Source organism: Taudactylus pleione, unplaced genomic scaffold (assembly GCF_031769625.1).
Source record: "Taudactylus pleione unplaced genomic scaffold, aTauple2 ptg000018l, whole genome shotgun sequence".
Lineage (NCBI taxonomy): Eukaryota > Metazoa > Chordata > Amphibia > Anura > Myobatrachidae > Taudactylus > Taudactylus pleione.
Window position 1 is genome coordinate 9,961,534 of NW_028284420.1, and position 16,713 is coordinate 9,978,246.

Consider the following 16,713-nt stretch of genomic DNA (forward strand, 5'->3'; position numbering starts at 1 on the left):
GGACCCAGCGGAAAGGTAAGTATTGTAAAGTCCTGTCAGCTTTGGTGAAATCAGCCTGTCACCCCCCAAAATGAAAGTACCTTTTTTGGGGTGTCCTGAGGATTTTTTTATTTTTTTTGACACAGATTACATTAAGGGGACATTCCCAAGGCTGCAGGCTATTTTTTTTTTTATTCTGCACCACAAAACCCCAATTTTGCTTTTTTTTCACCACCTAAACAGTGCACCTGCGAAAAGTCTTTGACATTGAATATGGGGATGAGTGAAAATGGCGAAAATGATGTCATCAGCGATAAATTATCGCCAATAACAGACTTTTCGCTCCAAATTGAATATGGCCCTATGATGGTTATTATGGGTCAAAAACCAGTGGCTGCGACTTTTTGATATACAATTAGAAAATTAGTGTTCCCATGGGTCTCAAAGAGAGTTAAAGCAGGTTTTAGTTCGCAGCCCATGAGTTCATAAAAAGATGTGAAAAATCTTAATGTTAAAGGTAAAACTCTCAGGACTCAGGGCTTGATTCAGAGGTCTTTCAGATTGCAGCTGCGAAAGTATGCAAATACTAGTATCAGCCTTCTCCTTGTGTACTTGCGAGTGGTGGAAATTGTAAGCCCTAAGATGCACACTTTCCATGTCCGTGGACAGTGCAAATCCATGGCCTCTGTAGCTGCGGCAATAGCCGCATTCAATGACATGCCCAGGACACTCCCATTACATACCCACGAGACTGCCTTTTTTTATGCCCATTTCAGGTCGCCTCCCAGTCACCTCCCAGGAACATCCATGGCTGTCCACCATCAGTTCTATTACAAGCGACTCAATTTACAACGGGTTGGGTATGAAATACCGGCTGCTGACTAGTTCAAATCCCGACGCTGGAAGCCAGAAAGTGTAGAAAATCATGGCAGCAGCGGTAAGTAACAACCCTCTCCACCCCTAATCCTAACTCTCCCTTAGTGGTGCCTATCCCTAACCTCCCTGGGGCCTGACCTAACACTAACACTTCCCTGGGGGGGGGGGGGTACATGACGATAATTCCCCTCCGGAGGTCCTTAAACCTAACCCCCCCCTTCACCGGTTTAACAATCATACTTACCCCCAGATCCTTTGTTCAGGATTCCGGCGGTCAGGATCCCGATGCCGGTATTCTGATCCCCTTCAGGATAGCAGCATCGGCATCTTGCCGAGTGGCGGGATTCTGGCATTGGTATATCGATGCCCGGCATCCCATCCGCCGGCGAATTCACTAAATCCCATTTGCAACAGAGCTCTCACCCATTGGTAATTGTGACCGTAGGGGTTTCTCTGACTTCTGCGCATGCATAGTAGCAAATAGTCGCTCGACTGCACAAACATCGACACTGTGACCACTTCTGAATCAGGCTCTCAGTAGTACTTAACCTCTGGCACACCCCTTCCAATTAATCATGCACTTGGAGGCATATAAGCAGCATCATTTGACCAATAATTAATGACATGGTTTTGTTTCAGGTGAATTTCTATAAAAAGCTCAAAAAAGGGTTGAATTATGTGCAGGGACATGCAGTCAGGAGAGGCAGAGCTTGCCCTGTCATAGTGAGTAAAATAATACAAAGAAGATATTTATAACACAGATTCTTTGTCATAATATCTGGTTTGCATTTTCTATCTCTGTAGACTAGAGCAGTGACTTTCAACCTTTTCCAACTCGCAGCACACCAAACAAGATTTTAAAATTGCTAAGGCACACCATCAGTCCCTCACGGATAAAAAAAAACACACATTGGCCTCCACGGGAAAAAAAACACTCACAAATTGGCCCCCCACAGGAAAAAGAACAGACATTGCCCCTCCACAGAAAAACAAACACACACATTGCCCTCCACAGAAAAACAAAAACACATAGTGCCCCCTAAAGAAAAAAATAAAACACAATGGCCCCCACAGAACAAAAACAAACACATTGGGCCTCACAGGAAAAAAAATAAAACACAATGGCGGGGACGCGGCGGAGGTGCGGACGTTAGCGACAGCGGGACCCGGTGGTGATACCTGGCATGGTGGCAGGCTTGGAACCCAGAGGATCCAGTCCCTGCCAGCCATTCTGCAGTGGTTCCAATTTCAAAAATGGTGCCTTAGCTGCAGTTTTGAAACTCAAGATGGTCGCCGTGAGCCTTGTTATCGGCCTGCCCCCTCTAGCTGGCTTTTATAAGCCAGCACGAGGCAGCGGCTGACAGTCCGCCGGTGGGGAAGGAGCGTGCAAGAGCTCCTGAAGATAGAAGACGCCGGAAGCCCTGGGGATGGGGCTGCCATGTAAAATAGCTTAAATCCACTGCCCCCCCCAGGTGAAGATGGCGGAAGCCCTGGGGAGCCGGGAGCCGTGCAAAAGAGCTTAAAGGCCGGCCACCCCAGGTGAAAACGCCGGCAAACCTGGGGAGGCGGCGCCCCCAGGTGAGAATGCAGGAAGCCCTGGGGAGGTGGCGGCCATGAAAAAGAGCTTAAAGGCCACCGCCCCACAGGTGAAGATGCCATATAATAAACTGTTTTTAAAGATCAAGTGTCGTGTATTTATTTTAATATTTTCTTTTGACCCAAACTACAGGTGCCAGCGGGCCCTTAATGTCCGGACATGTAAGCACTTGCGGTTCTCCAAGTGCCAGCATACTAGGGTAGGCTTGCTGGGACCTGTAGGCTGCCTGTAAAAGAACAATATTATCATACCATGAACCCAGGGCCGGGGCCACCATTAGGCGGCTGCCTAGGGATGCTGGCCACTGGAGGACACCGCCAGGAGCCCAGTTGCGTTAGTGACTGTGTACAGATAGTGATGGCACCTGTGTAACATCCGAGCGGCGGCCGCGGCACTTGTAAAGCCAGCCGCGGCCACTGCTCTGTCAGTGACCTGACTGAGACAGTGTGCAGCAGCAGCGCTGTACACTGTCTCCTCCTTTTCCGGCCCCTGCAGGGTCTGGTGGTTTCAGGCTGCCTTCCTGCAGTGTCAGCGTCAGCACTGACGTAACGTCGTCTGCCCCCTAGCTCTCTATACTTCCCCTATTGCTCCTGCTCTCTTCCTCTCAGAGAGGAGGTGCAGGGATCGAATGCCGCCTGGGCTGAAAGCCTAGAAGTTGGATGTACCCGAGCGCTGCCTGCAACTGCAGTGAAACTACAGTGTAAACAGTATGTAATAATATATATATATATATATATATATATATATTAGTGTTTATATACTGTATATATATATATATATATATATATATAGCCATCGCTCCGGCACTCACGGGTTCCACAAGTAACTGAGCCGGGTGCCCTCCACAGTCAGCCTCGAATAACAGGGCAAACTGAATATATACAACGCAGGGCGGCACTCCGTAATAAATATGTCCACAAACAGAAGGTAAATTACCTTCTGTTTGTGGACATATTTATTACGGAGTGCCGCCCTGCATTCTATATATATATATATATATATATATATATATATATATATACAGTGTGTGTGTGTGTATATAGTATATATATACATATATTTTCACACAGTGTGTGTATATATATATATATATATATATATACTTTTATATATATATATATATACACACATTGTATATATATATATATATATATATTTAGTAACAAGCAGTGTATTTGTGTCAGTAAGTGTAATGGTGCTACAGACAGTATACAATATACTGTCTACTGCACCATTACACTTACTGACACACAACACCCATTTGGGGGGTGTGTGCAATAGGCTGAAGTTCTGCCTAGGGCGCCAGGAAACTTTTCACCGGCCCTGCATGAACCTTGCACCCACCGCCATTATGGGTGCGGGGCATAGCACTAGGCTTTCAGACCAGTGCTGGTTGTTGCTCGGGAGTGGGGACCCAATTAAAAATTTTTGGGATCCCCACTTTCTGAGGAATTCCAGCCCTGGGCTGACTAGTTTAGGGGTAGTTAGTGTGATGGCATGGGGACCCCACACTGAGTGTACCCCCTGCTATGGCATTATCCCCCTGGCTGGTTCAGCTTGGTGCTGGTTACTGGTAAATAGGGAGAATGCTGTTTATTTATTTATTTATTAAAGGGGGGGAGCTAATCAACCAGTGCCTCCCCAGCCATTTACCTCACCGCTCGTCACTGACTATGTGGGATTTTGGGATGGGAGTTACAAGTGTTTTCCCCAATATTTTTGAAAAAAATAAAAAATCACATTACAGACATTTTCCATACCCTAAAATAATCTAGAGGTTTAATTTGGTTAAAAACACTTGCTTACTATAATTTTTACACTATTGATAAAAAAGGAAAAATTTGGTCATTTGACACCTTTTTTTAATAACCTCAAATACTTTGTGTTTGGCCAATAGTAAGTATAATATACTGTACAAATATGATTATTATTATTATTTAATAATAATAATAATAATAAAAATAATAATAAAATAATAATAATGTTATCAAAGCTTATTTACTACTTTATGGGGGTTTATGATGACTTCCCCACTTTTTTATATACTTTCCTCCGGTCGTGCACCTCCAAAATTACTGCAAGAAATATTTTCTAACTGAATAGCAAGGATCAAGGGATCAATGGAGCACTCATGTTGAAAATGGCCTGCAAAGTACATGTTAATTTGACCTGCTGTAAAATATCTGCTTACTGTAGCTAATTGAATTGGCCCCCAAAAGTTAAAAATAAAGTTTTCTGAGCACAGCAAATACACATCGCAGAATCTTGCTAGTAAAACAGTGCATCCTGTTGGTCGCACATCTTGATGAATGCCTACTTTCTGCAGAGTTGCACTATGCAAAGTGTACATATCACATGGCCAGCACTACCATTAGGCAGCTATAGGCAACTGCCTAGGGCGCCGGTTCCTGGAAGGTGCCGATGAGCCACCTAAAAAAAATTAAGGCTGTCTTTCAAAGAGACATCCTTCTTTTACTTGGCAAAGGCGGTGGCCGCTTCCCATGGGACTAATCCGCTGGCCAAATCTCAGTGTCAGCACTGGCTACAACAGTTGCACTGACAGTCGCATAACAGACATGTGCTATAAAGAATGCAACCAGTGCCCCCCAGGTTCTCTCCTCCCCAGCCGTAGGGGGGTATTCATGAAAGCTTGGAAGAGATAAAATTGTGAAACATAAAGTACCAACCAATCTGCTCCTAACTGTCACTTTACAGGCTGTGTTTGAAAAAGGACAGTTAGGAGCTGATTGGTTGGTACTTTATCTTTCACAATTTTATTTCTATCCAAGCTTTCATGAATACTCCCCTTAGTCTCTCCTTCTTCTTGGATCATTGGCTTTTTCCTCATTTTGAGTACTACTGGCACCAGGGCCATAACTAGGGTAGTGCGACCTGTGTCACCGCACAGAGCACCACAGGGCAGGGGATGCTGTTTGAGCCTTTCAATTTTCTGTTTATAATCATTCTCACTTGTAGCTTCCTCTTATTTTTCCCCAGCATCTCCTGGCCTCCCCTTTCTCTTCCCTGGCCCTTCCCCATGAGGCCATGCCCCTTTTTAGGGTGCATTTTGTCCCCATTTGAAAAATAGGGGGGGCGCCAGTGCTCTTTCTGGCACAGGGCACCAAAAAGTCTAGTTATGGTTCTGACTGGCAGGAGCACACTGCCTTTATGTGCCTCAGATATGCTCTCCTCTTCTTTACCCACATTCTGGGTCCCGCCTCCTCCCCCATGGACATGTAACATGTTACACATGCACCACATGGTACATGTCACCACATTTGGCTAGCACGGTCTCGGCTCCCAGGAGTTATGTGAGCCCGGTAGCTGTATGAGTGAATATGAGTGAATATAATTGATGTGACCAACTTTATTGGTGGGGGCCCCCAAATTTATGTTACCCCATGCCCCCCACAAGCCTTAATACAGCCCTATAGCAACATTTTGTAAGAGCCCCTAGCTAAGGGTGAAATAAAAGCACATAGGGCCTGATTTAGAGTGCATGCAATTCTGATGTAACCGAGTTGAACAGATCTTTGCTACTGCGATTTTGAGTCCATCTCTAAAACAGGCCCATAGGCACAAGGGTTTTGACAGGAGAGATGGGCCCCATAACAGTTGCACATATGCTATTATGGTATTTATATTGTTGGTAGCACTGATGGAAACAAATGTAATGCCGGGTACACACTGGAGCGATGCCAGCATGATATATTTTTTCCGGGCGAATCGGAATGACATATTGGCCGCATTGCTCAGTATGTACGGCCAATATTTGCGCTCCCGAGGACGCTTGAGACATCATCTTGTCGGCCATGCTGCACGCCCAACCGGATGTTATCACAAGCAGCCCCGTTGCAGGTAATGAATGAGAATGCAAGGTATCGTTCCATCCTTCATTACCTCATTCTGATGTGTACCCATGATCCAATATGACGGCCCATCGGGCTGAAATATTGACCGGGTACACATCGTCAGTGTGTACCCAGCTTAAGACGTAAACCAGTGAGTAGATAAACAATGGTCTAAGCAGGCACCAATGTACTTGTGGTTCAAACCAAATGGGTTGATTTGCAGGCTGGGATCAATATCATCCATTCTAAATACTTAAACAGATCACAGACAAAAACAAATTACTTGAATCCTAGAACCATATGTCTTCACCTAGAGAGCTTGACACACTCACTGGTACTCAGATTCTTCTAGGACTTCAGGCTCAAAGTAGTAGGGGTTTATCTTAGTGCCAACTAAAGCAGGAATATGGAGATAATCAGTGGGTCTAGGCAAGTGGTAAATGTAGCCTAAGGTCAGGACAAGTAACAGACAGCATTTATTTCAAGTAGCGTAGCCAAGGGTCAGGAGTCAGGACAGGTAGTAGACAGCAACAAGAGCTGGCTAGCAGAAATGCAGAGAGCAGACCAGGAAGATGCTATCACCAGCAGGGAGGCTCAGATCTAAGTACTAATCAGAGGCTTGTAAAAGGTAAGCTTACTGAACACATGTCTGTGCTGCGGTTATGTGATCTGGCCGTTCATGATACTTGCACCAGCATCCTAGTTTCTAGGCTGGAATATATACAATTATTATTTCATATTAATGCTTTGCTCGTGTGAGCTTATGTTGTCTAAAATACTGCAATGGTTGCTCAGCCATTTACCAGTGATTGCCAAACATTGATTATAATATAAAATGTGTAGAAGTCTTAATATGTGGACAAAAAAATATTAACACACCCAAAGAATGGGTATTCTCTAAAAGTGCAGGTAGCAGAAAGTGGTGGTATAATACTTGGTAAATAGTGATAAATGTACTCCAGGTTCCAAGCAAAATGCAAACACTTTTATTACCGATTATCACTATCTTTGTGATTGCAAACTGGAGATAAGATTGTAGTGAAATTAACTGATTATATCTGTAATATGGACAACTTACACTTCCTACCATACAGGAACAGAGACTGTCACTGTTAAATTGGTGACATATTATTGTGAAAGTTTATATTTCATCTATCTTATTTTTCTTCCTTTGACAGATACAGCGCAGGAACTTTTTAAAATGGATACATCACATGTTTCAGTGTTGTCATCCAGTTTGGCATGGCCCACTTGCACTTCTACAGGTCTCCCCAGTATCCATAACAACATACATTCCACCACAAATAATACAACACCTCCAGAAGCTGTAGTTCTAAAGGATGTCAGTGTGCCGATATATCAAATTGCTCAGCAAGACGGTCAACAGACACCCTTCCAACTCACATCAAATGGCACAAGCTTTGCCATTGATAATACTAATTTATCTGTAATGTTCACCCCTCAGCCTCAAACCATCCTTCAAAAGTCTCCAACCCAGACTCTTACGCTGAACATTATGAACACGTTACCAATTTTGTACCCAAACTGTTCCACAACTCTCATTGGTGCAAGTCCTGGAAAATCAAAGAATATTGGAAAGCACATATGTATCCACTGTGGTCGTGATTGCTTGAAGCCAAGTGTATTGGAGAAGCACATTCGCTCACATACTGGAGAGAGACCCTTCCCCTGCACTATTTGTGGAATCTCATTTAAAACCCAGAGCAATCTTTACAAACATCGAAGGACACAAAGCCATGTCAATAACACCAAGCAGAGCTTTCATTCTGATTGTGATAGTAGTCATGAAGACACACTTACTGGACAAGTTGGAGACAACACATGCCTCAATATTACAAATGAAATAGGAAATGTTTGTATAGATAAAGAGCAGCATATCAAAATAAAAAATATAGACAATGTAATCTCTATCCAGAACAATGGCTCAGGTAACAAGGAGGTTGTATTTAGGCCATTATCACTCAAGAATCATGAGAAGACACATAATGATTGTGACCATTCATCACCAGATGCGCTGAATCAGCAACTAACACTGAAGGATCAAATATCTACCACTACAAGTAGACCTGCTGAACTACAGAGGCAGCATGAACCCTGTGTGGACAAGCAATGGGTTTTCTCCTCGTCTGATAGGAAACTAAAAAAATGTGAAAGCACCGACTCTGGATATTTGTCCCACTCGGACAGTGCAGATCTGCATATGGTTTCTGGGAGCCCCCTTCAGAGCCTTAGTGAGAGCAGCATTGAGCATGAGCACGTGGTCAGTATTGGTGTAGCGGACAGTGAGGATAAACCGGCATCATCAAAAAAGAACTTGGGAGAGCATATATCCAGGCTGATCTCTCAAAACAAAGCTGTTGTAGATAACACACACTTGGACAATGTTCGCCCCAGAAAAACTACTCTATCAAAGCAAGGCAGCATTGACCTGCCAATGCCATATACCTTTAAGGACTCCTTCCATTTTGACATCAAATCCCTTGATGTAAACAGGAAGAAATTATCCCTCTCCTCAGCCAAGTCTACCTTCACTCTACCAGAGAAAAACAAACCTCTATGTTTCCACTCAGTGCCAACTCAAACCTCGACAACATTGGATAGTGCAATTTTTGCACGGAGCAACTCTTTGCCATTTGTGGAAAGCGGTAGATTACCAGATAAACTGACAATACATACTACTAGAAAACATTGCTTAGGGAAACAGCCTATAAATAGCCACTATACCAATGTATTGCTTTCCAATACAGCCACTGCCTGCATTGTGGACTTTTCAAGCAGCCATCCTCGAGGGCTAGTTAGACAAGCTGCTGTAGATGAGATGCAGGTTAGCAATGCCTTTGAATGCAGTATTTCTCAGGAATTTAAGGAAAAGAAAAAGCCTGCAGTGGATCTGCTCCTCTCAAAATCTAAAGCAGCCAATAAGAAGGGCGGACAAAAGAAATCAAACATGTTCTCTCATGAAAAATGGCAGATGTATGGCGATGAAACTTTCAAAAAATTTTACCAGATAATGAAAAAGAATGAACATACCGGAAAGACTGAGCAAGACGTTCCTGAGTCAAGAGGTGTGGTCAGCTATCACAATGTTTTACAGGCTGAATGTGGCCTGGCCAAGTCATCTGAAAGTCTTGTTACACCGCCTCAGTTTACATCTCCGGCTACAAGCACGCAGTTTATGTGTACTTCCAATCTCACAAGTTTGGCAAAGACGATTGCAATAACTAGCAAGGAGACATTACACACGCCAACTACAAATTTCCAGAATTTGTCACAGGAAAGCAGAACAGTGTTAAGCTCTGGAAGGGTTGGTGATACTGGTGGTCATGTGTCCAAGCTAAAAACTGAGGTATCTAGTGATTCATCTAGTGCACAAATAGATTTTCCACATCTTCAATCAATTTCACAACTCCCTTGTATTAGAGACTCAAACAATGGAGTCATTACAGTAACCGAAAAGCAGAGCAAATTACCCAATGCTTCAAGTATACATTACAACATGAACGTTTGTTGTATTAACAGCTTCCAAAATTCAGAAACATTTTCTTATGATAATAGGGTAAAGGTGGCAGAGGTGAAAGGTGAGACTACAAAAGGCAGTACTGAACATACCATCGCTGATGAACCCAGTCAGGTCAACAGCCTATTAAATAGTAAGACTTCTCTGAAAGTAACAGAAAATACTGATACAGTACAAAATAAGAATGTAGATTACATAAGGGATATTGACCACACTGCAAGGGAGATATTAAATGGAGCTAACATAGTCTCTTGTTCAAGTTCCCTATTCACTGTTCTTAATGAGAATTTCCTCCCGTCTCTTGGCAATGACTGTGAAAAGACAACAGTGCATTTCTCAAAAGAACTTGCTCTCCTACCTACTCAGTCACCATCAACATCATCATCACAGAAACTAAATGTATTTTCCCCTAGATATTTAATAAAATGTAATTATATTGTAAAACCCATTGAAGCATCTACTGTCATGCAAACAGATCAAGCTATTATTTATGATGTGTCCACTGGAGATAATAATTTTTTAAATCTAAGGGGATGTTTAAGCTCAGAATCTATGCCTCCTAGTCAAGCAGAAACATGCCATAAAAATGATTTAGCAAATCAAGTGAAGCTGACACAGAAACATGACTCAATATCTCTCTTTGGGAATATAAGTCTAAATGCAGAAAGTGTCCCCACCTGTGCCTCTAAAATATCCATTGATCTAGCACAAAAGGTTATTCTAGACACTCAGGAAACCAGTGAACAAAAAATAAATTTAGATTGCATATGTCCTGATAGACTACACAAAATTCAAGAACATACATCTGTCACAACTGCACATAATGCTTTTTACTATAAGGATTCCATACTTTCTGAACTTCATTGTAGTGATGATAATACAAATCAGGACAAAACAGAAAGTAATACAATAATACATAAGCTGCTGTCACCTGGACAAAAATCAGAAGACAAATCGTGTTTGAAACATGATACAGTAACCAGTGCGATCTGTAGATATACTCAGGACTCAAAACTGCTATTAGCACATAAACTTCAAACTGGACTGTCAGGCTTAAACCCTCTTGACCCAATGATTTTTCAAGATCAGAAAAGCTTTTTGTGTTCCACAACACATCTATGTCGGCAGTCAGGGATGTGTAATGTCAGAGTCACAAAGGTCGCCTTCTCAGCCTTAAACACAGAACCCAAGTCTACTTGGTGCTGGTTGGATAGATGTCTTCCCCTTCCAGCCGAGCAAAAGGAGAAGTCCTTTTCGGTTTATGCCTCTTTGTCGTGTAACGCCATAAAGAACAGGAAACCTATTCCAGGTCTATTTTCTCAGGCTAGAATTATGGACAAGGATTTGCCTGACAGTTCTGCTGAACAAAACCTGAGGACGTCCCTTCTTTTGAGGTCAACAGCACAAAAGGTATTTGTATTAATAAACCCTTGATTATTCTGTTTCTCACTTCTAATATAATTGAGAAACTGCACAGGCACTGAAAGAGGGCATTCCAGGGCTTGCACATTCTGAGACACACTAGTACACCAGGGGGAGGCTGAAACTAGCATTTGCATATTATCACAGATGTGACTCTGGCAAAATGCGCGGTTGCGACTTTGTGCACCTCTTTGTTTAATCACAGATGTTTAGGCGATTAATGTCATTGTAATGATGCACTTTTATTAGCTTTTAAATCCATTTATAAATGTGTTTACAATTTTATGTAACTCACTATTTGTGTGTGTGTGTGTGTGTGTGTGTGTGTGGGGGGGTGTTAAGACACTGTATGTAAGCCTGTAATTTTTCCTCTCAGACAAATGCACACAGTGATCTAGCTGACCTCATTTGCAAGAACATAGTGACTTAATAACATGAAACATGCTGCGCTAAATTACCTCAAATACACTAACAATATGACCCTTACAGACCTCAAATAAAATTGCATCAAACTAGCTGGCATAAATTTTAAAAATACCATGTCCTAGCTAACTTCAAGCATATTATGAAAGAGCAGACATCAAACACATGAACTCCATGACAGAGCTGAACCTCTAACACAAGGACACCATGACTGAGATATACCTCTAACACAAGGACACCATGACTGAGATATACCTCTAAAACAAGGACACCATGACTGAGATATACCTCTAACACAAGAACACCATGACTGAGATATACCTCTAACACAAGGACACCATGACTGAACTGTACCTCTAAACCAAGGACACCATGACTGAGCTGAACCTCTAACACAAGGACACCATGACTGAGATATACCTCTAACACAAGGACACCATGACTGAGCTGTACCTCTAACACAAGGTCACCATGACTGAGATATACCTCTAACACAAGGACACCATGACTGAGGTGTACCTCTAACACAAGGACACCATGACTGAGATATACCTCTAACACAATGACACCATGACTGAGATATACCTCTAACACTAGGACATCATGACTGAGATGTACCTCTAACACAAGGACACCATGACTGAAATATACCTCTAACACAATGACACCATGACTGAGATATACCTCTAACACAAGGACACCATGACTGAGATAGATCTCTAACACAAGGACACCATGACTGAGATATACCTCTAACACAAGGACACCATGACTGAGATATACCTCTAACACAAGGACAACATGACTGCGATATACCTCTAACACAAGGACACCATGACTGAGATATACCTCTAACACAAGGACACCATGACTGAACTGTACCTCTAACACAAGGACACCATGACTGAGATATACCTCTAATTCAAGGACACCATGACTGAGCTGTAACTCTAACACAAGGACTCCATGACTGAGCTGTACCTCTAACACAAGGACACCATGACTGAGCTATACCTCTAACACAAGGACACCATGACTGAGCTGTACCTCTAATACAAGGACACCATGACTGAGATGTACATCTAACACAAGGGCACCATGACTGAGATATACCTCTAACACAAGGACACCATGACTGAGATATACCTCTAACACAAGGACACCATGACTGAGATATACCTCGAATACAAGGACACCATGACTGAGGTATACCTCTAAAACAAGGACACCATGACTGAGATACACCTCTAAAACAAGGACACCATGACTGAGCTGTACCTCTAACACAAGGACACCATGACTGAGATATACCTCTAACACAAGGACACCATGACTGAGCTGTACCTTTAACACAAGGACACTGTGATTGAGCTGTACATCTAATACAAGGAGACCATGACTGAGCTGTACCTCTAATACAAGGACACCATGCCTGAGCTGTAACTCTAACACAAGGACACCATGACTGAGCTGTACCTCTAACACAAGGACACCATGACTGAGCTGTAACTCTAACACAAGGACACCATGACTGAGCTGTACCTCTAATACAAGGACACCATGACTGAGCTGTAACTCTAACACAAGGACAACATGACTGAGCTGTACCTCTAATACAAGGACACCATGACAGAGCTGTAACTCTAACACAAGGACAACATGACAGAGCTGTAATTCTAAGACAAGGACACCATGACTGAGATGTACATCAAACGCAAGGACAACATGACAGAGCTGTAATTCTAAGACAAGGACACCATGACTGAGATGTACATCAAACGCAAGAACACCATGACTGAGCTAACCTCAAATACAAAGACACATTGTAGCTAATTTGCTAACAGCATTTATGTGCAAAATTAGCAATTTACCACAGCAATCAAATATAAAAGACAATAGCACCTAAATGCAATACTATTAAATGAACACTATTGACCTAGCTGCCTTCAAAAATAGGACATTATGACTTAACTGATCTTATACACAAATACATCATGGATTAGTTGTCTTCAAACACAAATACACAATTCATAGCTTCAAACATTTAGGGGAAGATTCAATTAGCAATGGATTGAACAGACCCCAAGCAACAACTTGTGGCTAATTGAATTTGGAAGCTGCTTCCCTGATTGGCTTGCGGCCGGCAGTCCCCCCCTGATGGCAGCCCTGGACATAGCAACATGGGTTTAGTAACTGCTGTGCAGGTTGAAAATTAATGTGCTCACTAGCAATATATGCTGCAGTTCAAGGATAACATGTTTTCCAATACTTACTCCTATGCAATCATATGCTTACAACACTTAACTGATACAGAGTTTAACTGTAGGAGAGCCTGCAGGCAGTGAGCTAGCAGTGGTTAGTTCTATCATTGTGAGGCTTCATGGAGGTGGACAGTCTGAGTCAACACTTTGCTTGTGTGTTCTCTTTTCATTTAACAGATGTCTGCAATGTTTTGTATTCACAACAAAATTGTTTAAATGAGAAATATTGTTCCATTAAATACTTTTAAATTTAACTAGAGATGCGCACTGACCCTCATGTTTTGGTTTTGGATCTGGATCTCCCCTGGTTTTGGATCTGAATTGGTTTTGCCAAAACCTCACCTCTGTGTTTTGTTTTTCGGTTTTGGTTTTGGATCTGGATTTTTTCTTAAAAAATCATAAAAACAGCTAAAATCACATAAAATTTGCTTTTTTTTGTTCCTACAGTAATATTAACCTCAATAACATTTATTTCCACTAATTTCTAGTCAATTTTGACCATCTCACAGCTCACTATATTGATTTTTTCATCTAGTTTAGGCCCAAAATTTGCACCAAGATAGCTGGCTGACTGCAGCAGTGGGCGGCACAAACACATGGCAGTTCAACCTTAAACATGGCACATCAGGAAACACTTTTATTATTCAAGAGAGGCCTGAGGGAGTTGGAGTATGTATGTAGTTGAAGGCAGGGCAGGGACAGGAAGGGTTGATTGAAAGAAAATTTATGAAGGAGAAGGGGAGGGGGAATTTACAACAAAAATTTGATACAGTCACATCAGTCCTTGACACAGCAGAATCCTTGAGCATGGCTGCTGCTGCTTGGAGTTGATTTTCTCTTCCCAGAAGGGGACCAGGAAGAGTGCTTTCCAAAAACAAATAAACAATTGACTTAAATAATCCTTTGCAAACCTCCTATAAAGGCATTTCCCAACCTGTACAGGGACATAAAAAAAACATAGTTAGTGGCCTCAAAGTGCCACTTAACCAGCACAAATATGTGGACAAGCATAAGATCTATGATTTAAGGCTTGGGTAGCCAACCCTGGTCCTCAAGAGCTATCAACAGTGCATGTTTTCCAGGTCTCTTCCCAGAATCACAACTATAATAATAACCTCCACCTGTGGATCTTTTTAAATGTTTTGGTGAGTAATGAATACACCCGTGCACCAGCTAGGTCATCTTGAAAATGTGAGCTCTCAAGGACCAAGGTTGGCTACCCCTGATTTAAGGCCTTACATTGTGTCTTTCTTGAGAATCCTGCGCCTGCTTCTGCAGCTAGGAGTGGATTTTAACGATACTTTATTAGAACCTCTATATACCCCTGCCTATACCTTCTAATATCCTACCTATAAACCTCTAAGGATGACGCTAATTTGCGTACGCAGTCATACAGTAAATAGAGACTCCAGACTTAGAACATGTGGTTCCAAAGCACAAAGTATTATTCAAGTAAAAGTACAGTCAGTTACACGCTATTGATCCAGACACAATTCAGCACAAAGGAATTATACAGACCCAAGTACAGTATACATACGCAGCGCTTCCGGACCAGATGTTAGGCATCAGCAAGAAACCCCTCGTCAATCAGCATTCAGCACGAAGACTAAGAACCCAGCACTGGAGCACACATATTTATACCCCCCAGGAATAGACAAAACAATAGAGACGTTAGTTGCTGATGCCATTGGTTCCCAAGGGGGATACATCTGTTACAGAGCGTTTAACAGGCTGATTCAAATAGACCCAACCTAGCCTCTAACAACTGGGGGTCTCTGGATTCCCGCCACATGCAACATCCTAACAGTTGTTCATATTATATACATTTTGTTGCTTGAAGTCTCTGCGGTCCATAAGTTGAGAATGCATGATGCGATCTCCACACCCTCGATACCGGAATACTGTGGAAAGAGTACGCATCAGTACAAAACCAAAAACGGCTTACTTAGCATGTATAAAACCTTAGTTACCAAATAATCTTTATTTCACAGCATTTATACTAAATGAACGAACTTAAATCTTATATCTTAAAGCTTATGGAACCTTGTATGTGGATATGTAATGTGTGAATATGCTGGGTTTGATATAACAACTCTAGTTAACTGGGGACAGATGCGTGCGCATTTATCTACTAAACAGCGTTTTCATATAGGATCTTATGCATTCGCTAATATGCGACTAGTTAACAGCGCAATTGTGCATATTAATGTGTATATGAGAAATGATGAAAGATGCAATCGCATGGTGCTAATAGTAATATCGCCATATGTACTTAATTGTGAGTTTATCTAAAATGGCGCTTGGGCGGCCAATCGCAAAATGGTGTCTTGCGATATTATTTCCAAGATGGCGTTTTGCAGCCAGTCGCAAGATGGCATCGCCGCTATTCAATTTTAAACTGATCTTGTCTCAGCCAATAATCCAGCTTCGACAGTCCACCCTTTGATAGCGAACAACATGCTATCACAATCTGCTATTAGAATTTAATTTAGGATTACATTTACATATTATTTAGTGTTATTATGGGATGGCACAAGGTGGTTCTTAATCCATCAATAATGTGTCTCTGAGTGGGGACATAAAACTACTATTATACGCACACCACGGATCTTGGAAAATCATGTGAAAGGTGTGGGGATGCACCAGTCTTATCAAAGCAGTCTTGAAGGGGAATTTAGACTTTACATTATCTGAGGTGTTTTAAAAATAAAATTTCAATAATACATTTTATGCATGTCTAAATATAATACATTAAATGATGGTATT

General features: G+C 42.0%; 1 protein-coding gene across 1 annotated transcript in view; it reads left to right on the forward strand.

Moving 5' to 3' along the window:
- ZNF831 (zinc finger protein 831) overlaps positions 1 to 16,713 on the forward strand; it is a 148,173-nt gene that overhangs the window by 46,552 nt on the left and 84,908 nt on the right. The window contains exons 3-4 of the mRNA XM_088482740.1: positions 7,493 to 9,495; positions 9,550 to 11,251. Coding sequence (XP_088338866.1) covers positions 7,493 to 9,495; positions 9,550 to 11,251 — 3,705 coding nt within the window. The remainder of the gene's footprint in view (positions 1 to 7,492; positions 9,496 to 9,549; positions 11,252 to 16,713) is intronic.